General features: G+C 36.2%; 1 protein-coding gene across 7 annotated transcripts in view; it reads left to right on the top strand.

The window, feature by feature from the left end:
* Nucleotides 1–27,245, top strand: part of LRP2 (LDL receptor related protein 2) — a 135,074-nt gene that overhangs the window by 45,667 nt on the left and 62,162 nt on the right. For 4 of the 7 annotated variants that reach the window (XM_069781326.1, XM_069781322.1, XM_069781324.1 and 1 more), the window contains exons 14-34: nt 621–823; nt 1,460–1,600; nt 2,567–2,770; nt 3,658–3,850; nt 5,036–5,161; nt 5,474–5,604; nt 6,377–6,514; nt 7,419–7,700; nt 8,906–9,145; nt 9,785–9,904; nt 10,288–10,404; nt 11,092–11,469; nt 11,988–12,002; nt 12,365–12,613; nt 13,797–14,008; nt 14,479–14,663; nt 15,572–15,800; nt 16,921–17,098; nt 19,099–19,227; nt 23,224–23,390; nt 26,880–27,023. In XM_069781326.1, the coding sequence (XP_069637427.1) occupies nt 621–823; nt 1,460–1,600; nt 2,567–2,770; nt 3,658–3,850; nt 5,036–5,161; nt 5,474–5,604; nt 6,377–6,514; nt 7,419–7,700; nt 8,906–9,145; nt 9,785–9,904; nt 10,288–10,404; nt 11,092–11,469; nt 11,988–12,002; nt 12,365–12,613; nt 13,797–14,008; nt 14,479–14,663; nt 15,572–15,800; nt 16,921–17,098; nt 19,099–19,227; nt 23,224–23,390; nt 26,880–27,023 (3,781 nt within the window). The remainder of the gene's footprint in view (nt 1–620; nt 824–1,459; nt 1,601–2,566; nt 2,771–3,657; nt 3,851–5,035; nt 5,162–5,473; nt 5,605–6,376; nt 6,515–7,418; nt 7,701–8,905; nt 9,146–9,784; nt 9,905–10,287; nt 10,405–11,091; nt 11,470–11,987; nt 12,003–12,364; nt 12,614–13,796; nt 14,009–14,478; nt 14,664–15,571; nt 15,801–16,920; nt 17,099–19,098; nt 19,228–23,223; nt 23,391–26,879; nt 27,024–27,245) is intronic. The other 3 variants (XM_069781328.1, XM_069781327.1, XM_069781325.1) reach the window with 1 other exon arrangement.

The following is a 27,245-nucleotide window of genomic DNA, read 5'->3' as shown; positions in this document are numbered from 1 at the left end:
GTAGAATTCATCTGATTTTGTAGACCTTCCTTCATGACTCCATGAAAATAATATTGTAGTGTTATTGTTATGTATTGTGTGAGGACTTAAATGTGTCTCTCTATCTCCTAATATTTATCCATAAAAACATTGTCACAATATCTTGCATAGAATAGATACAATTTATTAGCACTTGCTTTTCTTTGGTTTTGTATGGGTGATTAGTTCAAGCCAAAGAAAGTGTGGTGGGGTTTTTTTACATTCAAAGCTGCTTGAATATTTCAAATTGCTACAGATGTCTTTCATTTCCTCTGTTTGGTCTCTTTCTCTAATTTTCTGTCAGTAATTATGAATATTTTTGTGCATTTTTGAGTTGTTGTCTTTTCTCACTGTGTTTTCTTGGAAATTGTTAACACTTTTGATTGCTCTGTTTTCACTGCTGTATCTTTTATGTTTATTTACCCTGTATATTTAGCTTCATTTCTTCAGTTCATTTGGTCTTTTTCATTTGTACTTTGGCAGCTTCTATGTAGAAGCAAAAGCCAGTGAATGAATTAATACTCCTGTATCCTTTCCTCTGTTAATAAAGTTATTTTCTAGATAATATTTTGTAAATAATTTTAAAACCATCTTTATAACAGGAGAACAATAGCTCATGGAGGCTCACTGATTCCTCATCCATATGGAATCACTTTATTTGAACACAATGTATATTTCACTGATTGGACCAAAATGGCAGTGGTGAAAGCTAACAAGTTTTCAGAATCTAACCCTCAAGTGATCTACCAGTCTTCACTGAGACCTTATGGAGTGACAGTTTACCATGCGGCCAGGCAGCCATATGGTAAGACAGTAAGTAGATTATTAAGGGAGGTTTAGCAACTATCTTACTAGAAGTTGGTAAAAATTATGAGACACTGTTATTTTGCTGTAAAGAAGTAATAATTACAATACATAAATTTGTATTGTAAAACTGGACTGGTTTTTATCACACAGTGTTTCATCCAGCTCCCATAGCTAATGAACTGTTGGATGCAACATTTGGAGCGGGGGACCTTATTAAATGTATTGATATTTGGAAGAGTCAACCTTGTGCTTATGAGCAGTATGGGTGTTTGGGACTTTTTTTTCCTCAACAGTGCAATGAAGGTGCAGTTGGAAAAGGCTACCAGTGTGAATGAATTCTGTGAGATATAATTCTGAAGTAGATCTATATGCAGAAAACTATAGTCCAGATTATGGCCTTAATGCTGTGTGCTGAGTATCTCTGTACACAGCTGAATACCTTGAATGCCAGTTAGCTCTGATGTGATTTCAGTACATTCCAGGGCAGAACTGGTGGTGTATGATTTCCATGTGATGTAGTTCCTACAAAGTCCACATGTTTTATTGTGGATGTTGAAAAAATTCTGAAAAATCAAGATAATGATGCCATTAGGTTAATAGATGAAGTTATAATCCTATCTGTATTATTTTCCAGTAAGAAATCCTTGTGGAAGTAATAATGGGGGATGTGAACAAATCTGTGTTCTCAGCCACAAAACAGATAATGATGGACTAGGTTATCGTTGCAGATGTATACTGGGCTTTGATCTACATGCAGATGGACGACATTGTGTTGGTAAGAAAATACCTTATGACTGTTAGAAATAACACTATTCCATTAGCTCTAGAGTTATTTCTAGAATATCCTTCCTCTCTTCAATAGCTTTGTGGGTTCAATATGCCAAGCACTCCATGTTTTTCCATCACAACTCTTGTTGACATCTTTAAATGTAATAATTTCTGGTGACCATTTCAAGCCACAACAATTTAAACTCACTACCTTTTATGAGCATTTTAAGAGAGTTAGATATGGAATATGTGTAGACAGCTGTATGATTAAGCTCTTAGTCCTGAAATCAAGCATGGATGCTTGCTCATATGCAGATTTTGCATTATTCTGAACATGTAGGCCTGCTTTCCTGTGCAGTAATGTGCAGACTAGGTTGGTCTTGTCCCTTTGAACACATATGGCAAGAATAAGAGTTTCAGTTTTGGAGCTGTGGGCTTCCATCAGCAATCTGCTGCTTCCTGTTCAAGTGCAGAATGGTCACTGATGGGAGGTTCACCATGTGTATCTATTGGCAAATTAAGCCGGGTATGTTGTCTATAGTTTTACTATTTAACCATGCATTTATCTGGCTAGCTTAGATATAGTCTGATTATAAGTTGGCTCCACAAAGCCTGTGAGTTATTTTTTTATAGATGATTGTAAAGAGGTGAACACAGAAGATGATTTCTGCTTCCATAGGGATAATGTTTTCTGTTAAGGTGTATTAGGACCACAGTAAGAAAGCAAGAGGAATGCCTGACCATGTCACTTAATATTCTTGGTTGGGTTTTGGTTTTTTCTTCAGTTTTTAGGTCTGTGTGTATTTAAATTCCTACTTTCTCATTCTTCTTTTTTCTATTTCCAGGCTATTAGTGTTGCCAAAGGAAAATAAAACTTTACAGTTAATTAATTAATTAAGTTAATAATACAGTTAATTAATTAGGTCTCACCTTGTGAATAAGTAAAGACTGTGTCTGATCTGTTCTTTTGCAGCTGTGCAGCAGTTCCTGCTATTTTCATCCCAGCTGGCAGTGCGAGGGATCCCATTCAATCTCTCTACCCAGGAAGATGTGATCATACCTGTAACAGGGAGCCCTTCATACTTTGTTGGAATTGACTTCTGTGCTCAGGATGACACCATTTTTTTTTCAGACACAAGTAAAGACATGATCTATAAACAGAAAACTGATGGTTCAGGTGAGAATCAGTTTTAGGAACTGTAGATAAATTGTGGTAAGGAGAGCAGAATATATATTTCTAAAAAGAAGCACAAAAAGTCACATTGTGAGATATACAGATAAATCTCAGTGTCACCCCAGTAATCTGGAAAATGTTTGCCAAAAATGTTTGTTCAACCCATGTTAAGCTCGTTGAAGTCTCCTGTTCTTTGACAAACTTGCTAAATGTGCTTGAGAATTAACTATTTGTAGCACTTCTCACAACTATTATTTGTCATCACTAGTCTGTTTATGCAGACTAGTATGCCTTCCAGTAATATGAAACTGAGCTTCTCTTTTTAATTTCCCTATCCGGTGAGCATGACGCTTGTTAGGATACTGTAATACAGAAAAAGAGCATTACAGTGGTGAGATTTTTGGAAGTCCTATTTGTGGTAGTGTGAAGAATATTTCTCTCCAATTTATAATAATAATCAAACACATATTAAGTGAGCATATAGTCTTCTGAGCTTGCTTACTGCCTTGGGTCAGGGTAATAGTAGACTGCAGCTGACCATTACTATCCGAAGAGTAGGTGAGGTCTGGCTGTTGAGCAAGATGTCCTTACTGCACTGACATTAATGACCTTCATTCATAAAACTCCTCTCAGTGTAAACTTAGAGTTTTCTCTCATCTTTGGCTAGTCTTTATTTCTCCTCTTTTGGATGTGTGTTCCTGAACATACACCTCCTTTGCCTGGAGCAAAGGGCCCAACCCCCCAGCTCTGCTTGGTTATTGGTCTTTATATTAAGTAGCACAGAGGCAGCATTTTTACGAAGGGAAGCCACTAGTTTTGTGAACAGAATATTGCATTCATGTTATTTCCTCTGTTCCTAAACACTTACAATCATGTGTGTTAAATTCTAGGAAGAGAAATCCTGACCGCTAATAGAGTGGAAAGTGTTGAAGATTTGGCCTTTGACTGGATCTCAAAGAATCTATACTGGACAGACCCTCGATACAGGAGCATTAGTGTGATGAGGCTGGCAGATAAATCTAGGAGAGCTATTGTTCAGAATTTAAATAATCCTCGATCAATAGTGGTTCATCCTGTTGTTGGGTAAGTTTAGGTTTGATTCTCACTTCAAACTATACAAACAAATAGATGGTTTAAGCAGAATTGGTGAGGTTAGGTTTACATCTCATTCTGGATTTCTGTTTGGATTTTTGTTCTTTTCCAAAATACCATCTCTTTTCAGTTCTCTTGTCTTTATTTTGTTTGTTTTATTCTGGCCTAGAATTCAGCACCCAGAGGAAGGGGTAAGGTGATACAGATTCCAGATGAAAGAAGCACTCAAAAGAATTCTCTTTAAAAGCACCAGGTTTTTTTCTTTTACTGCTGTGTGTTGATAAACAGGCAAAAGAACTTTGTTTCTTTGTATCACTCAGATTAGAAAGCTATTTCTTATAGTTGAAAGTTTTCTAAATTATTTTTAATATACTTTCAGTTCCCAGAATGCTAACCTTGGCTCCTTTATTGTTTTTCTAGCTGAATTTATTTGAAACATATTTGATACTACTGGCTGTATTTGATACAGACCTTACAATATGTGATTCTGTGTATATAAAATGAAGCCCTGCTTTTCTCTGATGGAAATGCTTAACTTCAAGTTCAACATTCTGTGTTATTTGGCCATGCCAAAACAGTGTTTCTTTCACAGCATAGTTAAGCTTCCTACTGCCATACTACTGAATTTCTTAAGTCTTGGATATTGAATTTTCATGTTTAGTAACCAAATACACCATTTTGGAAGTAATTTAATAAGAATAGCGTTGAACTTGGACCCTTGGGTATCCCAACCTTTTTTGTTCACTGCTTTGTAAAGTTATTTAACACTAGCTTTAACTCTTTGACTATAGGCATAAGTCAAAAGGATCAGGAGAAAATTCTTTGTAATATTCATGCTTACTTGCAAGTATTACCTGGAAAATGCATTTTTGCTTCATTCTTCTTCCCTGTCAGTACTTAAATGGAATCCTTAACAATTTTAACAAAGTTATGGATATTTTCTATCTAAAGGGACAAACCACTTCCAAAGATTTTGGAAGTTGTTTTGCACAGGATAAATATTAATTGTTGGTACCACTATCGATTGAGGAGAGGGAGAGGTTCAACATAAAATTGTATTTTTTTAAGGTATGTGAAGATGTGGTACAAAGAAGAATGTTAATGCTGTTCAAACATTTGCTCTGTTTACTTACATTATATCATTGGGTTTATGTGACTTCTGATGTGTCCTTTCAGGTATATATTCTGGACAGATTGGTTCCGTCCTGCAAAAATCATGAGGGCCTGGAGCGATGGATCCCATGCCTTGCCAATTGTGAATACAACGCTAGGCTGGCCTAATGGCCTAGCCATTGACTGGAGGTAAGGACAACACAGAAGACAGAGAAACTTTTTGAGCAAATGTGTTTCTTCCTTTAAACTGTTAGGGATTAAAAATAAAGGAATTGTGTCAGACTGCATGCACTGGCACTTTTGTATTGAAGAGCTTATTTTTCAATTTGCTGAAAAGCCTTGTAAAATGTAAGATTTTCTCAGAATCCCTCACACACCCCCCCAGAATCCCTCCCCACAATAGCGTCTTGTCAGGTTTAAGATTATTATTTGAGAAAATGTTAGTGCTTCCTAATCAACATAATGTCATTTGAAGAGATATGACATTTTCATTATTTCTAGTTCTCTAAGACTGTACTGGGTGGATGCCTTTTTCGATAAAATAGAGCACAGCACCTTTGATGGGCTGGACAGACGGACTCTTGAACGTATTACTCAGATGACTCACCCATTTGGCCTTACTATTTTTGGAGGTAAGTCTGGCATTGAAAAATATTATCTATTATTATTACAGGGGTGGGGTTTTTTTTTTTTTCATATGATGATCTGTGAGTATGTGAGGTAAAATAACATGGCCTTTGCAATACTGCTTGTCCTATAAAAAGCAATGTTGAAAGTTTCTATTAAATACATATATATTTAGTATTTCTTGCTCGTTTATAGGACTTTTAATGTATATTTGTGTTTAAATAATTTGAGGCAGATCAGGTAACTCTTTTAGTGCATGAAGGCAGATATGCCGTAGTAATTATAGCTTCCTAGGTGGGCTACTCATGGTGGACAGACAAGGTAGATCACCTCCCTAGAGATGATCAGTAATTTCAGGACTTTATTAATTGTCTGTAGAGTTTATCACTGGATGTATGTTGTGTGCGAAAAAAGATGTCAGCATCTGACCCCTTTTGATTATGTGTAAAAATATCTTCAAAAATATTCTAAAATTTTCTGGAAAGTTGTCTTAATGAATGACTTTTAAAATTGCCTTGGAATTTGAAATGTCAGTTGAGTCTGTTATATCTCAATTTAACTGAAATCTGAGAGGGCTTGTTCTAAGTTATGTCTGCCTATGACTGAAGGACTCACTTTGACTGCACTAGTGATAAAAGTCCTTTTGTCTTTGTCATGAAGCAATTATGAAAAATTATTAAATTTACATGCAAACCCTTGCAGTTTTTTCTCATTATGCTTGATCTTTTATGTCATATTGCTCTGTAATTGTTATATGTTAAATGTCTTTCAAAACAGGTTATGCCTATTTCACTGATTGGAGACTTGGTGGAATAGTTCGAGTGAGGAAGTCTGATGGAGGAGAAATGACTATTATAAGGAGGGGCATTAGTAACATTATGCATGTTAAAGCATATGATGCTCATTCCCAAATAGGTGAGCTCTTTTGTTGTACAGGTGAAAGACATGAAATAGGGAATAAGAGACAAAACATCAGGACAGCAGGTTCTGCTCTCAATTTTAGAAATGGCTTTACTGAGTCATAACTGACATGCAGGGGAGGCAGCACAGGCACTTGAAATCACACATTGTATATTTCACTGTTTTGTGACTGTATGCAGTTTTCCTCCACCACTTGGTTACTTTATTTAATAACCCCTTAAAAGGAAATTATGATTCCATGGTATTTTGTGTAATTGAATCACCAATTACAACCTTGTATTTCTCTTTTTCTGGTAGAAGTTTTGGTTAAGCTGAACTATTTATTTTGAAGAATTGGGTAAACATTTATTAATCAAACTACTATTCTTAAAGTAATCACTGTGCATAAGTCTCTAATTTTTTCATCTTTACACAGCTGAATTCTATGCAGTTCTGTGATCTAAACCAAGGATTTGGTATTGTGATTAATTTAATAAAACACTCAATGTACTTATCAAACTTATGATCAAACTATGTGCTAAGGCTCACCACCTATTTGGTGTCCAAAGATTGGATCAGGTCTCCCAGCCTTGCTCAAAGGTCCTCATATGTGGTAGTATTCTTGTTTCCAGACAGTTGTGGAAAATTGGCAGAAAATTGGATGAAATTTAATAGTATGTTCTGGCTTCCATAAACATTCATGTCAATGAAGAGTATATGGAATGTGGGACTTATTATTATGACTTACTACTACTATTACTGTAAGTGAACTTGACCCTGTTTTGCAGTGTATACAAAACCAGGATTTGCTACAGCATCTTTTTTTGTAAAATATTCTTTCACAGTTACTGTGCACTTTTAATAGTTTCCAAGCTGTTATCAGTAGTGTATACATTGATCTTCTCTATCACTTTTTAAGGCTCTAACTACTGTAATAGAGGAACAAATCCCAACGGAGATTGCAGCCATTTCTGCTTCCCAGTACCAAATTTTCAGAGAGTTTGTGGTTGTCCTTATGGCATGAAGCTGGCTTCAAATCAGCTGACATGTGTTGAAGATCCATCCAATGAGCCACCCACTTTGCAGTGTGGCTCCTACTCATTTTCCTGTGGTAATGGAAGATGTGTGCCTCGATACTATCAGTGTGATGGTGTTGATGATTGCCACGATAACAGTGATGAACAAAACTGTGGTTCTTCAAGTAAGTAATCCCTGTAATTGACAGTATTTATTGTTTGCAGTTCAGAAAGTTTGATGGGTCAGTCTGATTTTGTTGAAATAAACCCCAATTTTTTAGGGTTGCATCTATGGAAAAATCCTGAAATCTGCCTGGGAGATTAGTTACTTTGGAAATTATTCGGATAAATCATGGGAATACAGGATTCAACACTGGCCACAAAGAATGCATGAAAATATTCATATCTCACTAGTTCTCAAAATTCAGTTTACAGAGTAACAAAAATCTATCTTCTAAAGAAAAACGTTGCCTTTATCTTAGTTTTTGTAAATTTTGAAAGATAGTGGAATATCACTTGTCTTATTTTGATGCATGAGGAAGGACAAACCATCTTAATAAAGATGAAGTCATTTAAAAAATAGCACCATAAGAAAAATAACAAAACCATATGCATTGTCTAACCATCCTGTAAGATTAGAGCAGCACCTTTTATTTCATTTAAAATCTGAACAGAAATTTTATGGTTTTCATTATATTTGGGCACTTCTGAACTATTTGTTACATCAGGATTTGTACAGTGAAGTGGATTAAAAGCACATTGGTTCATTTCCTGGTTTTGCTGTGTCTCACAGAATATTTTATTGATCAAGTAAATTGAAAGAACAGTGGGATAATTATAGTTGATAAGATATTAAAGAGTTCTTGGCTTTTATGACATATTTGCTGCTTCTTTCTTCAGAATTAATTCTTTCTTTTAAATCACAAACAAGAAAATAGGGCATATTAATAAAATGTGCTTCTTAATGCATATGACTAGTATGACTAAGGTATAAACTCTATTTCTTACTAGTGGGCTATTTTAGAATAACTAGAACATATTTTGGGGAAAAGGAAAGCAAATGCAAATATATATATATATTTGCAAATATATATAAAGCAAATGGTTACTTGAAGAAGTTATTTTTCTTGTTCTTTAGATTGTTTTGAAGTGCTTAACAATTTAGTTTTTTATTGATTCTTGCAGTTTAAAAAAGCTTGTAAGTATTCTGTTCAGTTCTGCAGCACATTGGCATGACATACATTTTCATTTTAACCAATGTGGATTTTAGAATTTGATGCATATTTTGGACATTCTGTAAGTGTACTAAATGTACTGAATACTCTGGCAGGGAAGGCAGGTTTTGGAAATCTTTATGAAAGTGTCCTCCTGTTTTGTTTTTTTTATTTAGACAATACTTGTGCTTCATCAGCTTTTACCTGTGCCAGTGGACAGTGTATTCCAGGTCGTTGGCGTTGTGATAAACATCATGACTGTTTTGATGGCAGTGATGAATTGCATTGTCCTACACAAAGACCCACTTCGTGCCCTGTAACCCAGTTCACCTGTGATAATAGACGATGTATTCCTAGGATCTGGCTATGTGATACTGATAATGATTGTGGTGATGGGTCAGATGAAAAAAACTGCAGTGAGTATCACAACTGTCTGTTGTTTTATAACAACTCTGTATGTCAACATAGATATATGTGTTGGTGTAAGGGTGATAAATGAAATTAGGAAGAAAGAACTAATATCTAAGTTAGACTAATGTTTTGCAGTCCATAAGATGTGGAAAACACGCCTAATTTGAACTACCAGAGCCAAGTAGAATGCAGAAAAATAATAAAAAAAAATAAAAAGGGGCAACTGTTGATAGTTATAATCATGGTGCTGCATAATGTCATGCACTGCAATTTACAGCAAAAAGCAGCTAAAGCTTAGATGTTCTAAGCACTTACTTCATGAGTGATCTCAGTAATGACTAATAGTGTAGTCAGCTAATCTAGTCCTCAAGTTTTTACCAAGTAAGACAGTAGTTTTTCCATATACTTTCTTTAGCATTATTTACCAATGAGTGGGATCTTCTGTTTGTTTTGCATGAGTCCAGGCCTACACATGAATAAACAATTATCTGATACTAATGTATTAGTGCTTGTAATTTATATCATTACTAGTTGCTGCATTACATGCTGCAAGTTAGTGATAGTGTCTTTCTACTGTCTCAGTATTATGCTGATTTCAGAAGAGAGAAAAGAAACACATCTGAATTTATTGTCACTCTTAATAGCTTTCACAGGTACTTGTGAACCCAGGCAATTTCAGTGTCCCGACCATCGCTGTATTGACCCATTCTATGTTTGTGATGGAGACAAAGACTGTATAGATGGTGCTGATGAGCATGACTGCAGTAAGTGTAACTTCGTTTGTTGAATGCCTCTTTATTGTTTCCTCACTCTTGCCCCCGAGGTGTCTTTGGTGAACTCGTATTAGCAGCTCCAAGACAGCAGAAAGCATTATAAACCTATCCATAAATTAACCTTGTTTGTGATGCTTGTTTTAGCATTTTAGTAAGCCCTTTGATCTCTAGGCTGGTTGCAAGGGGCTGAAATCTGTTTCCTCTCTTTTCTGTAGATTCCAAGCTCACTGTATTTTCTGTGTCTGAGGGAAATCACGTTCTGCAGTGGAACTTGGACTCCTGATATCATATCTGACTTGGGCATCTGAGAAAAATTGGGTGCAGTTTAGCTCTGCAAAATAAATAAACAACATCAATATTTTTTTATTTTGTAGTATATAACTGCAGTGTCACAGAGTTTAAATGTCTAAGTGGAGACCAGTGTATCAGCACTTACTACCAGTGTGATGGTGTTTTTGACTGTAATGATCACTCGGATGAGACTGATTGCCGTAAGTATACTGACGCTGAAAGAAAGGCTTCAGTTATTAGGTAATGCTTCTGAAAATTTCCTTTATCTGCTATATCAAATAATTGGCACTATTGTCCTTAAAACCTCAAAATTCATTTTAGGGAAACTTGTCTATAAATCATTTTTCTGAGCAGAAATTTCCAATGCAGTAGGTTCCAGCTCAAGAGTGGATTTTTCTGGCAGAGTAGAGTTTGCATTCCTTTTGGCTCTAATGTTTTGTTTTATTTGGCACCTCAGTCTCAGGGTTTAAAAGTAAAACTTTGTATCCATGAGAGTTAGATTGAAACTTTTTCTTGAGTATTTTTTTCATTTAAGTTAGTTAAAATGTTGCAATGCAAGGTGGTGAAAACTAGTTTCAGCAAGTAATTTCATGTTGCTTTGGGCATGTACATAGATACCAATATACACAGATATCAGTATGTACTTGCTCAAAATATAACAACAGTTGAATTGCCTTGTTCACCATATTATAAAGTAGGAGTTAAATTGGTCAGATTCTGAAATGTCATGTAGATTAACTGGCTCTGATTCTATGGCCTGATCTAAAAGCAACACAGTTCTTAATAGTATTGTAACTACTTATGCAAAAGATGAGCTGAACATAGTGATTTTGCTTCTCTGTCTAAAATTGAAATAGCTTCTGAACTGTTGAATGTCACTGTTTTAGCTACAAGACCACCAGGGATGTGCCACCAGAATGAATTCCAATGTCAATCAGATGGCAGTTGTGTTCCTGCTAACTGGGAATGTGATGGCCATCTTGACTGTGCCGATGGCTCAGATGAACATCATAGATGTCCTGCCAGGACGTGTCCTCCATCTCTTTTCCGCTGTGATAATGGCAACTGTGTCTATCGAGCATGGATCTGTGATGGTGATAATGACTGCAGGGATATGAGTGATGAGAGAGATTGTCCTACTCAACCCTTCCGGTGCCCCAGCTGGCAGTGGCAATGTCCAGGTCACAGCATCTGTGTGAATCTGAGCAAAGTATGTGATAATTCTGCTGATTGTCCTAATGGAGCAGATGAATCCCCATTGTGCAGTAAGTTACTGTTCAAGCATCTATTATAGCCTACTATGTGCTACAGCTTCAGAAAGAAATGGAATATTCAGCATGCTGTATTTAGTGCAGCAACACTTCTAGCAGAAATTGTAAGCATGCTGAAATTGGAGCTCAAATTACTAAGTGGAACTTGCTTGCAATGAAAGGAGACTACGATGATGACCAGTGAATTCATTAGCTATGTCCAATCTTGTGCTCTGAATTCAAATGTTACTTCTGCTGACTTTAATATAGGTTTTTATATAGCAATATGGGAATGAGTTTTGTGTTCCTGAACACATTCACTAAAGCATGGTATGCTTTAAGTTCAGTTGAAATGTGATTCAGTCCTTAATATTTTCTTTTGAATTTCTAACTTCAAAAATCATGAAAAAAATCTGAAAGCTCACATGTAGCCAGAATTTGTATTTATGTTGATTATGAACTGATTTAAGCATAACCTTTTTCTTTCTCTCCTTCTTTCCTCCTTCTTCTCTTTAATCAATGCACATTCTCAGATGAACCCCAGCCAGGTATGATTATAAATGATTTTAAATTATTGTTTATAATACAATTATAGGTTTGGAGTGGTACAGTAAATTTTTTTGTATATTTCTAGCCAGTTCTGAAAAATCTGTTGTAAATGCTTAGACAGCCTTCTGTTTAGCATTCATGTAATGGGATTCAGTAGTACATACTATGTTGTTACCTGCCTTTATGTGCATTGTGTGTGTTATATTTTGCATAAGGGCCTCAGTCCAGTCTCACATTGCTTAACTGATGATTGTGCAGTTATGTTTTAGCAGCAGTCTTAGGCTGGTAATGCAATTGCAAAGTATTAAATTTAGCATAAGAAGCTTTTCTTAACTATTTGCTTATTTTAACCCCATTTCAGATCAGGAGAGCTGCTCTGACAATAATGCTGGCTGCACTCATGAATGTATTCAAGGACCATTTGGAGCTCAGTGTACCTGTCCTGTTGGATACCAGCTTGCAAATGACTCCAAGACCTGTGAAGATATTAATGAATGTGACCCTCCAGGCTTTTGTAGTCAGCACTGTTACAATGAGAGAGGGTCTTTTAGGTGTTACTGTGATGAAGGATACATTCTAGAAACCAATGGGAAGACTTGTAAAGCAGCAGGTGAGGAACATTGTTGTCCACCTAAAGAATGATAACAGTGTCTGGGAAATGTCCAGTTTTGCCATTTTCATATTGTTCTCTTTTAAAGAGCTGATGTGAACAGCTACTGTTCATGTTCATGGCAGATGACCTTGAGTATTAAAACTGTCAGCTGAGGGGTTAATTGGAAACTATTATTTCCTTGAAATAATATATTTAAATTAACACTGTAAATTTTAACCCTGGAATTGTCAAAAATAATATTCTGGAGAAAAGCAATGCCATGCATGTGTAAGCCACAGGTTAAAATTTGCTCTTTGTAAAGTTCAACGCTCACAGAGGGTTTAAATCCCAGCCTTTCACAAGACTTATCTAGTGCCTATGCCATACTGTGCTCATTTCTAAAGAGCAAACAACACTGACACAGCATAGCAGTCCATTTTTCTGTGTCTCTTATGTAGTACACTGACAGTACAGAGCAGTCATATACCTAGTGGAATTTGTCACCACAGGATTCCTGGTTTAGGGATATACTTAGGTTGTGGAAGACTCTTGCAATTTACCTGCATATAAGTTTGGCCTTTAATAATAGGGACTTTCCCATAGTTTGCTGTCTTTATGGTTGCTACTCTTCAGTCGTTTTTGAGCAGCCTATCAGTGTAAGGTGCTGCACAGCAATCTAACTGCAGCAGCCTATGGTTTTCCTGTAATCTGTTTATTCTTCTCCCTGGTCCCCATGCAGTCTAAAGGGGGAAAAAAGAGCAGGCTGGCTAAAAAGGAGGAAGAGCCAGGCTGAGTAGAGTAACTGGTGGTACAAAGAACTTTGGGGTTTGAATCAGGACTGGGAGCTGAGAGTGGCTTATGGAGGAATGAGGGTTGGATGTCAGCAGCAAACTAGTTGGACAATGGGGAAGAGGACTGGAGGTCCAGATATGAGACTGAGAGGGGAGTCTGGCAGAAAGAGTAAATGGTGGAGAAAGGGTAGAGAAAAGCCAAGGCAGATCCAAAAGTCAGGATGGACAGACTGGATGTGATAAAATATCTTGGCCAGAGAATTGATTTGAATTTGTCCTTTCAATATATGTATCTAGATACAATAGCTTTGATGCTATAAAGCCATGTCAAATTAGTCAGTGTTTCTTTTTCTTACAGAATTACTGTTGAAGAGCTTATTGGTTTATTTTAATTTCTTTTCCTTTGACAGAGTCTGGGAATCTTCTTTTGCTGGTGGCTAGTCGTAACCAAATTGTTGTGGACAACATCACCTCTCAGTCACACAGTATTTATTCTCTGGTTCGGGATGGGAGGAATATTGTGGCTATTGATTTTGATTCAATCACAGATCGTATCTTTTGGTCTGATACAACACAGGATAAAATTTGGAGTGCTTATCAAAATGGGACTGACCGAAAAATAGTAAGTTTTGCTGAGTTATTCTTGTCTCTTTGTTGCAGAGAGACAATGAAGACACTGTATCTCCAGTTAACAAAGGGGAAGAGGGAATCCCAACATAGTAGTAAGAGAGATAACATAGACAAAGTGAAACAACTTTGTCCATACTAAGCCAACAATTCATATAGCTTTTTGAAAGAGAAAATTGAATGCTTTCAAGAAGCCATCTTTTAACATCAGGCTATAAGTTAATTTTCCTATTCGTAGATGCTGACTTCTTCAGTAGACCCACTGAAGTTGGTAGGAGTGTTTAGGTATATGCTTTGTCAGTGCTTTTAATATGTACATTGTGACTCATTCTGCATAAAAGACCTAGAAAATATTGGAGATTTGGTTCCCCAATTTCCATATCTATAGAAATGGAAAGGGTAAAAAATTTAGTATCACTAGTTTGTTCTCTCTCTTTTTCCCTCTCTCTCTTTGTTATTAAACAGGTGTTTGACAGTGGTGTCACTGTGACTGAAAGTATAGCAGTAGATTGGGTAGGTCGCAATCTCTACTGGACAGACTTTGTTCTGGAAACAATTGAAGTCTCTAAAATGGATGGGAGCCACAGGACTGTGCTGATTAGTGAAAATATAACAAACCCAAGGGGACTAGTGTTGGATCCCAGAATTGAGTAAGACTTTTTTTTTTATGTTGTTTTTTTGAAAAGATGCGTATTTTATGATTTAACAATAATTAGATTTGAGATATGCCCAAATTGTATTGTAATTGTAAATGGCAAGTGGAAGAGAAAGCTTAAGATAATTTTTTAAAATAGTGTGTTTGCAGAGGTGATTTAATATTTCAAGTCATATGATAATTATGTGTAATCTATTGTTCTGATTCACTGTAACAAGATTTTTTTTTCCTGCATTTGCTTCCTAGTTAAGAACTATTAATTCAAAATTCTGACGTATCATTATCAGTTGGTGGTTTACCACAAACCTACATGTAGTATAATGTGGTATGCCTACCTGGCAAGGAACAGGTTCCTTCATAGCCCCAAGTCTAAAATAATGATCTATACCTTATTAATGTTATCACAAAAGCACCTTCCCATTTCAGACAGCAAGTGGCATACAGTAAATGGAATGTTATGGTTTGAACTATTTGCGTACAAACTTTTACTGTTTTTTGAGCTCCTCAGTGCCTTGAACTCTGTTTACGGCCAGTCACATGGGGCTCTTCAGTATAGCACTGTTGGCATTATCAATGCATGCCTGTAAAAGTACAAACCCATATCAAATTATTATTTAGCAGCTGGAAAATCAGCTTATAATCAATGTTGATAACAGTAGCTTTTTTATGCTGCTATTATTGACAAATGAAAACAGCAGTAGAAGCATTAAAAGAATTTTTGCAACAGAAATTATGGTAATATCTTGAGTAAGCATGTTGCTGAAATGAATAATTTCAGCATCATTGTGTAGGACTTTTCTTAAAAAGGTTGTTTCTATTTTTTGGCTAATTAGTCTTCGTGTAATGTTTCTCAATAGGCAGCTAGGTTTTTTTCAGATTGGTAACCACAAATTATTTTTTCAGTGCTCATGTAATGTTCTGGACTGACTGGGGCCAAAACCCTCGAATTGAAAAAGCCAGCATGGATGGCAAAATGCGAACAGTGATTATTAACAATAAAATCTATTGGCCCAACGGACTCTCCATTGATTATCCAAATAAACTTCTCTATTTTGCTGATGCTTATCTTGATTATATCGATTTTTGTGATTACAATGGAAACAACAGACGACAGGCGGTTGCAAGCGATCTGGTAAGACATTAATAAGAAACCATTGTTTTACCATGTCCTTGCCGATAGTACTTAAAAACATATTTGCACAGTCATAGATTTGGATGTGTTTTTCTTCAAAATACTTGGGTGAAGCAGATATGAAGTATTCTAGCTGCTTGCTACAGCTGGAAAAAGAATTACATATCCTATTCACAGTCTCTCAGGAGATCTTCAACAGAACCTGGAGCTGAGTGTAATCTTAGTGCTTTAGATAATTCTCATTTGTTCTGCATGAAGTCTAAAGGTGACATCTGACACTGCCTACAGCAAATGCACCAGCTAGTTAGTATAAGCAAATACAGCACAAAAACCTGGAAGAACTTTACCGGGTCACCTGTTCTGTGAGTGAAGATTGCTACTATTCTTGACAGCAGTGAAAGGTTTTGTGCTGCCAGGACTTGCTGTGTGCAGGGCACTTCATGAAGACCATCCCCCTTACAGGCTATCTCCCAATGAAGTGCTGCTGTCAGCTTGTAGTGCTGTCCCTGTACCAGCACAATAGTTCAGATATTCAGTTGGTACATATAAGCTGGTATAAATAACCACATGTATATTTTCAAGAATTGAACCTTGTGGCTGTTATTTTTGGCTAGAGAGACAATTCTTGTGAAATAGGAGCTGGTGCAAACTTTCTTGCCCCACTCCTAGTTTTCTGAAATTTAGATAAGCCACCTTCTTCGACCCTCTGCTAAATTATAGGGCTGCTTATCAGGATGCAAGGTCTTGACAGGTCTGTAACTCTCACTAGACATTTCCTCTTGTGCCCTTGAAAATCTACAATTGGGTATTTACCTGTTGGTTCCCAGTGTCCTGCCTTCCTTACAGTTAGACTGCTTTGTTAATTCCTCATGCTGTACATATCACAGGGTCTATTTAGCATTTTCATTTAAAAAAAAAGTGTATTTCCCCCATAATTAATGTCTTGTTTTCAGGCAATAGATGATATTTCATATTCTTTTGCTGAAAAACATATTTTGAGACACAACTGCTTTTTTTTCTTATTTTTTTTTAAATTATGCTCAGCTCTGTTGTTACTTCATTGCAAGCTTTAAATATACAAGTCTCCAGAACTAAATTGGTAAACATTCTTATGTTTTAGATATTGCAGCATCCACATGCTCTAACTGTCTTCGAAGATTTTGTGTACTGGAGTGACCGCTATACTAATCGAGTAATTCGGGCTAATAAATGGCATGGAGGAAACCAGACAGTTATGATTTATAACATTCACCAGCCTTTGGGGCTTGTGGCAGTCCATCCTGTAAAGCAGCCTAATGGTAAGTTCAGCAAAACAACTTTGGTAATTACAAAAATAAGCCATGCAGTAGTGTCATACATATGCACTCCTGGAATCAGTCTTGTCAGCAAATGGGCTGGGTTAAAACAAGTAAACAGTTCATACTATTGACTTGCAACTGAAGGTCATTTCAGCCTGTCCAACCTGGTGTTTAGGGAAAGTAACCTAGGCAGCGTGTAAGCATAATGACTAGCTAAAAAGAATAATAGGAAAGTAGTATGTGGCACTTTCTTGCACTTTGTTTTGAATGTTTTTATAAGAAAATTGGAGCATTTTTGGAAAGGATTTTAATTCTTAAAATTTGTCTCTGTGGCATACCAGACTCACTTCCTTGTATGTTAATAATATTCTTTTAGACAAGATTACTGTCATCAACCTTCTCTGAAAGCACTTCTGCACTATTTTAATTGGTGAAATAATAATAATAAATAAACCCCTTCATTGCATTCAGGATTCCTGCTGAGATCATATGCACATGAGCTTTTGCAGCTGAAAGACTGTAAAAAAAAAAAATAATTTTTTTTCCTTTCTCCTAGTTAGAGTTATCTTCCAAATCAGGCCTTTTGTCATTTCATGGCATGACTTGCAGAGTGGGAAATATATTAATATGAATATTATCTTTCATTTTCTGCTATATTTCTTGTGTATGGAGTGTTTCTGATTAAAAAATGTTACAATGACTTACTTTTTTTTTTTTTTCTTGAAAACTTTCATACCGGGGAGGGCAGGGACTTGCATCTGAGTAAGGCACTAGTAATTTCAGTGCTATATTTGTTTTGGAACAAAACGTTCTTCAATCATGTTCAGAACTAAAGCCACTTGGCACTCTCACTGCAAATTGTACAGTCACCAGAGAGTACCATTAATTTATACATCATAGTTCTGGTTTAAGAGGTTTTATTTTACAACCCAAGGTTTAAAAAACTTTCTACCACTGGTGGAGAAAATTATTTATTTTTCTTCATTGTATTAAATTAGTACATTTTATGATCTTTCATTTAGAATAGCTCTGTTGTACTTTATGTGGCCAGACAGAGAAGGAAATAAAGCACTTGCGAAATAGCAAGTTTACCAATGAAGAAATAATTATTTGCTGATTGAAATTCCAGATGCAGTATTAAAACTATCATCTACTCTCCTTTTTTGTAAATCATTAGATCTTACACCAACTAAAGTCTGGATTTGTTAAACTGATGAGATGAATAATCTTCTTATAGCTTGAGTTCTGAGTTTATGCCATTGTTTTATTGTCAACTTGTTAATTTGTTTTCAGTTCTTGTTAGTTTTTATATTAGGAACAATTGTGTCATTTCCTGGAACTTCCAAGCTTCTTAGGCTAAGGCCTGCTGCAGTTGCTAAGAATGTACTCAAAATCTGACTTTTATTGCGAAGATGGCTCATCCTGAAAAATCTTCTTTAGTGGCACGTTTATGGAAGTGATCTAAATGGATAAATTTTAGTGTATAGTAATAATAGCAGTCAGTAGAGACCTTCTTCACTGTCTTTTTTACATTTTACAAGCTTAGACTGACAGTTTCAAAGTCATCCAAGAAATTATGCATTGAACTCCCACTACCTTTGAATGAGATGTAGGCAACTATTTTATCTCTTTAGTTGTCTCCAAGAAGCTTCAGTAAATAATTTAAATCCCCCATCTAGAAAGGTTATAATGATCAAAGACTGAAAATCCCACAGGCCTCCTAGTGCAGTTATGAAAAGTTTGAAAAGGAGTTTGAAAGATTTTCTATGATGCGAAAAAATTGAAAAGACCACTGTGATAATGCTACTGGTTTTACATGAAAAATTATATCCTGTTACAAGTGTATTGTATTGTGGTTCTTGGAAATAACTTAATTTTATTTTAAGGAAATAGCAAAACTGATTTAGTGCTGGGTTAATATTATCGGTAGCAATGAGATTGAATATTCTTTCCAGTTGCTCATATTGTTACAATTGCTAATACTTTTTTTTTCTTTTCAGGTATCAATTCTTGTGCATCATCCCCCTGTAGCCACCTCTGCTTGCTTTCTTCATCTGGACCACTTTTTTTTTCCTGTGCTTGTCCTTCAGGATGGATACTTTCTCCTGATAACAGGAACTGCATGAGAGGTAGGGCAGTAATAATGAGAGATTAAAAAAAAAGACCTGACACTGTCAAATCCATCCCTCTGTCAGGCAAAAAGCATATTTCAGATCTGTCGGCTGCTGCTCATGAAATCGAAGTTTGGGGCCATTCCAGGCAGACTTCATTTAGGACACACGGAATATACTTGGCCTAAAGGTTTGGAGCCAGGTTCTGTAAAGAAATCAGATTCAAATGCTTCATTTGGGGGAAGTGGATGAACTCAATTTTTCCTTTAAGCACATTAAAGAAGCCACATTTTAAAATTTCTCAGCACGTTCAAGGTTTTGTTGTTGGAATACATCTGGAAAAGACTTTAGTATCAGTTAAAAGTGAAAACATACTCTGGCAGAATGTTGTCCTTCTCATTATAAATATTCAGCCTGGAAACCTGTTTTTAAGAGTTGCAATTGTAAGAGTGTCAGGATGCAGGACTAGAAGGGACTTTCTTGATCACTCAGCTCTGTTTCCGTCTTGTTCTTGACTACCATATCATATGTCCCCTTTTGCTAGTCAAGCTCCAGTTTAAGATTAATTTGTTTTTTTACCCCTAAAACTCACTGAACCTCACAATTTTGATATTTGGAAACCTGATTTTCTGTTCTAATGTAGTCTTTCCCCAGTTTGTGCCCATTTCTTGTGCCATTTTTGTCCTTCAGGATAAATAACATCAGTAGTTCTCCTTCATCCCTGATATATGTTCTGTTGTATATATTTGAAGTGACTCACATTCTTTCTCAGCCTGTATTTTGCTAAGTAAGTCACGATCTTTTAGTTTTCTCTAATGAGGAGAGATGTTCTCCTTGTTCCTCATCATTCTCTTCACCCAGTCTGAACTAAGGGATTTTGGAATTCAGATCAAAATTTCATAGCTTGAGCTTTTTCCCTCCCCAGTGTAAAAAAATTATTACGCCAAATGCAGGAGGTCTAGAAACACAGCCTAAAATTACAGATGCCACAGGTGATGCAGCTGTAACAGAGCTAACCTTTGAAAACAAAGCTTCATATCAAAAAGTACCACTGAACTTTGTTTGAACAGTCCACAGATCTCAATGATTTGTAAAAATCATTTAGACAATTAATTAAAAAAAAGTCATAAAAATTAAAATTACTGGCAGGCAGTTTGTAACTAGAAATTTGACCAGCTTAATTTTGTCAGATGAAGCATTAATTATTAAATTTTCCATCACTTGTACAGATATAAATTATACTTTGGTGCTTCCCTAATAAGGAAGCTTCAAGTCACTGAAATTTAAGTAGAAATTGTCTTTGGGATGAGCTAACACTAGAAATCTCTGCCAGTCAAAAGGTTCTTTTCTTTTAAAGCTATCTAAATTTTAAAAGCCATATCACGCTTTTTTCCTGCTTGATACTTAGCAGTGTGCTCATTAAAGAGCTATATTGCATTCACATTTTTCTTAGCAGCAGTAAGAGAATTAGCAATTTATATAATCTGAAATGAAGTGCAAGTTTGTTTAATCTATTTTTAAAAAAGAGGGTTTCTTTTAGAAATCTGTACTGGTTTTAGTATTTACAGGCTTATAAAGGGATCATGATGAAAGAAATGAAACATGGCAGTGATGAAGCACATGCCTGTGTAGAGGTTGACACAGTTCTGCCACTGAATCGAGCTATTGACAGTTCTCATCTTTATTGCCCACATGTTGCAAACTTCTCTGTTTCTACTTAGGTACAGTTGTGGCCCTTTTATAAATTACATAATTGCTCAATATAAATTGTGTAAGAGAGAAATAGAAATATCCCTCTGTGAAGCACAAGTCTTTTAAACTATATGGGCTTATATTTTGTTTTTATATGCAATTTATACATTTAAAACAGTATGTAAAAAAATATACAGATTTTGGGAATTTTTAAAAATAGTGTATTTGCTGAAGGTCAGCACATTGGAAAAAGTTATAAAAAATATGCTGATTCCTTTCATGGTAAAAGATTTAAATTGTTGCTAATGATTACAAAGGAATAGGCATTTGCTATTTCTTTTCTAACGTTTACTATTATCCTTATCCTTGCTGTCATTGTTTACTTTAATAGGCCACCACAAACTTTCAGAAGAAAGATTAAACTGAGCTGCATACATTTGGTTGCCCAGTGTCTCTACAACACAATGATATCGCTGGTCTCTGCCTGCTTAGTTCACATATTAAATACTGCTAACTTCATGTTGACGGAAAGGCATTGATTCTAGGATTACAGCATTTCTAGCTTTACGTAAGATGAAGAGTGCTAATATTGTAAGATTGCCTTTGCACTTATTTAATTTAAACTGCATTTCAGGTTGATGTTAAAGATGGTAATGTAGCAAGCCAGCTTGGAAATGAAGCAAGGAATTTATGCATATTAAAATCTTGTATTAATATGGTAAACTTGCATATTTAATATAACAATACATTAATTTTATACAGTTTATCATTTGTCATGTAAACCTGTATTAAGTTTAAGAATTGCAGAAGTTATATTAATGGCTGTCTGATGAAGCTGCACAGATTTTAGGTCTGTATAGCTCTGCAAATTTGCTCTATTGTCCATTGTACGAATGAGGAATAATCAGACTGTATAGATTTGCATAGGTGTTAAACTTCAAGGAAGCAATCAGTGAAAAATTTTCTGTAGACTATAATTGGTTTAAATGAGACTATCAAAATTCTCAAGTACAAACAGCCTAACCTAGAGAATTCACATACCTGTATTTCATCAGGATTCAGTAGTGTTGTACTGTGTACAATTAGAAAGGGAATAAAGACTCCAGGGTCCTGTATACATTGGAACAATTCCACATTAATTTAGCTGTTCTTTGCAAATGTTTTATAAAGAGCACTGGCATGCCACATTCTTAGGGGAAAAAAAAATGGAAGAAGTCCAAGAATTTCACAGGCAGAGCTAGCTATGTATCTTCAGGCAATTTGCCAAAATGTGATATTTGTGCCGAGACAAACGATATCTAAGCTTATGTCAAATTTGACAAATAGTTCCAGCTGCCAGAGAGAAGTATGGAGAGCAATTTTTGAGACATGCAATGATGCTGTGGTTTGTGGTTTTTCATGTTAAGATTTTCACTGCAAAATTTATGTAAACATATTTCGCAGCCAGTGAAGAAAATCAAAACAAAAAAAACCCCCAAACAAAAGAAGTCTTTCATCTATTATAAAAGAGGAAATGAGTTACTGCTACCCTCTATGCAGCAGTAGCAGCCCAGTTCCCTATCAAGTGGTAGCTTGTGCCTATAGAGAGAAGAGACTAGAATTTGTTCTCCAAAGGCAAAAGCACAAGGAAGAAGAGAATTGGTGTTCAGGAGATTCTCCTCCACTACTCCCTAGCAGATGAGAAATGAAGTTGCTGACTCACACTTTACAGCTCTCCAATGCATTTTCTCAGGTCACCTGACTAGATGCCCTTTGTTAATAAGATTTAAGCATAAGGGTACAAGTTTACCTAAAAGTAAATATACTATAAGGGATTATGTCTACTGCCTTAGAAGTAAAACAAGAAACACAGTACTGCAGTTATATTTAATAATAAAGATCAGAAACTGCTGCTCTGACATTGGTACCTTGCTTGTGAATCCTGCTTAATAGGCATTAGAACCCATCTCAGGCATGTCCTGTAGAGCCCTCAGAGCTTTGTCCTGCTGGTTCCCATTCTCAGAGATTTGAAAAAGCTGCTCAGAGCAGCTGTGTGAATGTACTTCTTCCCTCGGCCAGCAATTGAGTGATCCTGCCTTAATTGCTTGCACATGCATTGTGATTGTGCAGTGCTGAAACTTTAAATGTTACAACAGTTACAGTAACTGATAACCTTACTCCTAGTGACGGAACAAAATTACAGGTAAGTGGTTGCGAAAACATCACTGGTAACATTCAACCATTCTCAGCATCAGGAAACTTTTGGGTGGGAGAGGGGAAGTATATCATAATGCCATTTTCTTGATCAGAGACAACCCTGAATTGCATTATATGTTTTCACAGTTGAACACCCTTTCCTTATTGCTGTAAGAGATAATATAATTTATGGAATTTCTCTGAACCCTGAGGAGAAGACGAACGATGCTATGGTTCCAATAGCAGGAGTTCAAAATGGTGTTGATGTTGACTTTGATGACTCTGAACAGATGATTTATTGGGTTGAAAATCCAGTAAGTTAGTATTTATGTTCAAAATGTGCACTAAAATAAGACTTTTTCTTTTAAAATAATGTTTTTGACTGAAATATATTAGCATTGCAGGTAAGAATTTTGATAAATATAATTGAAAGAAATGGAAGGGTTTTTTTGTTGTTGTTGTTGTTGTTGTTTGGGGTTTTGGGGTGGTCCCATGTCATGTGTCCCTGTCCCCCGTCCCCCCCGCCCCGCCCCGGGTAAGGCAAGGAAGCTTAATCTCTTTTGTAAATTAGTTTTCATCTTTGTCAGCTGCAATATTTGATTAATGCTATTTCTGGCTCAGCCAGAGACATGAACAGGAAATATTGGAAAACATTGACAGAACCATACTCTCAGCCCCCCTTTGCTGTAGTCCACTCTTTCTTCTCTCACTTGACTTAGGACTTAATTCTGCAAACACAGCCAGAACACTTCTCCGTGGGAGCAGTACATTGGACACAGTGGCACTAAACAACAGAATGACAATACGTGCATCTAGTCTGAGCACTTAATGAAGAAACATAGTAGAGAGGCATCATTTCCTTTAAATAGAAGAAAATCATTGCAAAGTCACAGTTTCCAGGTAGCACGTGAGGCTTATACATCTAAGAAATAGTTTGAACTAATTTTTAATTGTTGATTATAAATGTTTGACTAAGCATTTTTAATGCTAATCCTTAACTAAGAAAGGATATGTGTTCCCTAAGGGTAACTTGCCACAAAAAATTCCCAATTTTTTCAGGATAGACACTTCAAAAAAAAAAACCCACCTGTGGCAGTCTGGGAGATGGATGTGGTAGGAAACTGCTGATTCAGCAATATGTGTTCACTCTTAGAAACTTAAAAGCAGTTCTTTTTTCAAGAAAAGCAGTGCTTACATCTTGGAGAAGTATAATGGTAGATAAGGAGATTTCCATAGTTATGTTTTACAGAAACAGTTCACACTAATTTGTTACCTGTCATCCACACAAGTTTTACATTGTTTTTTTCCCAACCCATTTCCCTTACATTTTGCAGGTTTGAAGTAAAAATAAGTTTAAAAAAATCACTTATTTTAAAGCCTTTTCTGTGTCACTCATAAGGAAATTATAATTTATTCAATTATTTATTCTTTTAAAATGAGAATGTTTAATTCCCATGAAGTATTTCAATAGACGTATTTAAGCAAACTTTTGCCCAGGGAACTAGATGAATACTCGGGAATCTATTTGATCCTCTGTGCAGTCTGAAAAAATGTTCTTGACAGATCTCAGCCAGCAGATACAGCTGACATTTACAAGAGGTTGAACAGTTCTGTAGGAGGTCATGGGCTGATATATCCATTAATAGAGCTGGCAAGTGAAATGCCAGGTGCCTCTGCAGGCTGAGTGCGGGTAAGTGCTGTATTTTTAGTTAGGTCTTGAGCTCCAGCCTGACAAATGTGTGACTATGAGCTGTGCCCCCTGTCTGTACCCCTCACCTGCAGGCCTCAGGCTGCTGTTGCTTCCAAACACAAGCTGAGACACCCCTGTCGGTCATGGCTCGCTCTCTGAAAAAAGATATTTCTCTGGTTTCTAATGACAGAAGCATATTTGCCTACTTTCTTAAGCGTAGTGCTTGTTCATTACCACAAGGCCTCTTCCTTAACAACCTGTTTTGCCTCCATCCATTGCATGTTAGGGTTTTCCTGGGGTTTGGGGTTTTCCTGGGGTTTGTCTACACTTGCATAGTTTGTAGCTGTGATTTCACTGCCAGTGTTGGCAACAGTTGAAGTTGTAGTTAGAGCTCAAGTGAATGTCTATCAACTTGTTCACCCTGTCTGAAACAAACTCAGGAAACAGATAAATATCATATTCTACTTGAAAATATCCCTATTCTACTTGAAAAACACTTCTGAAGTATTTATATCTTCAGATGTCATGTTCCATAGGTTATTAATTGTATATGTCAGTAATAGGCAGGAGAATTCCTAACTGTCTCTAAAGTGCCTATCATACTAGACACTGCTGTAAATATCCAACATCCATCAGAGTCTCAAAGTAGGGTTTATACAGTACCAAAAGTTATCCTACTTTCCTACTTTTTTCTGTAGGCTTAGGGATTCAAGGACAGGTTAATTTGCAAATAGCACTACATCGTTAGGATTCAGCAAGCAGCACGCTACCGGTGTCTAAGAAATTCTGCCTATTTAAGTCAGCAGTGAATTTGGCCTGGAGTTCTTGTTCAGATTTTTGCCATCTGATATGTTGATTCCTTTCTGGAGCACCATTTCCAATTCTGCACTGAGATATTTAAACGGTCTACTGATATCATGGTAACAAATCAATTAAGAATATGCATGGACAAAATGATTCTCTGTTTTTTACTGCCTGGGCCTGCTCTATCTCTGCCTCTATCTCCTCCCTTCTTGAACTGGGCTAGTGTTAGCTGCACAGCTTCTGTCTTCAAGTGATGCAAAGTTCAGGCTCTAATGGTGTGCTGTATTTTCTGTCCCTTCGGGTTGGCAGTGCCCCTCTGTCTTTCACCAAAGTGCCAGAGCAGAACAGACCTACTACATGTGTCGCCTCAGTGAAGAACTGGGGTGGTGGGTCCCAGTGCTACCTTGTCTGGGAGCCTGCACCATGGGGTGAGATCTTCCCAGGACAGGTGCAGCATGTCTGCATCAGCGGAGGAAGAAGTAGTGAGAAGAAAGAAACAGATTTCAACACCTGCTCAGAGCTCCCCCAACCCTACTGACCTCTTCTCCAAAAGGCTTAATAATGCATGATAGCTGCTGGTATTTCAATTTTGCATTAATACTAGTTGCAAAAAATTCGTCTGACAATATGCAGGACTTCTGCAGAACTCCTGTAAAACTGACATAACCTGAAGAAAGCTCAGGAAGGCAGCTATAGTAACTCCTTCAGACCTTTATTTGCCTTGTCTCTCTGTTTGGTGCTTGTTTATATCATGCTTTAGCATCATACACTATAGCTAATACCATAGAATCTGCAAATCATAAGTTGTTATTCCAAAGGTTACCCTTATGAAGAAATCTGCAAGGATAATCTTAGTCTTGATTCTTGCTATTACAGCTTATTAAAAATTTGGTTCTTAAGTATTTATGCATGGAGAGAATACTATTTTCCTTTACTAGATTTCAGGTATATTCAAGATGGTTAACTGAGGTATCCTGGTAAAAATCTTTTGATAATGAAATAGAAATTACAGAAGTGTCACTGTATATAGCTTAAATATATACAGTCCAACCTTATAAAATACTTTATTTCTGTCAATCAGGTTTTGGTTGGTGAACGGTAATGCCTCTTCACACTGGATTTACAATATGATTTACAATAATATTTTTACAAGTTTATGCGTTGAACATATACAAATACATTTCTTTCTACTGGATTTTCATTTTGCTAAGAAAAGATTGTAATATAAAGTAAGTGCTCATGTACTTGCAATAGAACAGTGTTTTCTGCTCTTGACATTTTTTTCACTTTTGTTATCTTTTTTCCCAAGGGTGAAATTCACAGAGTGAGGTCAGATGGAGCCAACAGGACAGTTTTTGCTCCAGCAGCTGTTATTGGTGCTCCTATTGGTCTGGCATTGGACTGGATATCTGCAAACCTGTATTATAGTAACCCAGGGACACAGTCAATTGAGGTAAGTATTTAAGAGGCACAACTGGAAAGTAATAGCCTAGATTTTTCACTGTGATGTGTACAGATTGAAATTAGTAATATTTTTTTTAGTGAAAAACTGAAATTAGATTTATTTTAAAATGCAAACGGTCTGTGTAGAAAAAATACTTTACAAACTTGGAGAGATAAACCTAAATTTGAGCATAGTCAAAAAGATTAAAAGCACTATATTCTGGAATTTTAT

This window comes from Haliaeetus albicilla, chromosome 4 (assembly GCF_947461875.1).
Source record: "Haliaeetus albicilla chromosome 4, bHalAlb1.1, whole genome shotgun sequence".
In the NCBI taxonomy this organism is placed as follows: domain Eukaryota; kingdom Metazoa; phylum Chordata; class Aves; order Accipitriformes; family Accipitridae; genus Haliaeetus; species Haliaeetus albicilla.
The sequence above is the reverse complement of the archived record's forward strand: the minus strand, read 5'-3'. Positions and strand labels throughout refer to the sequence as shown.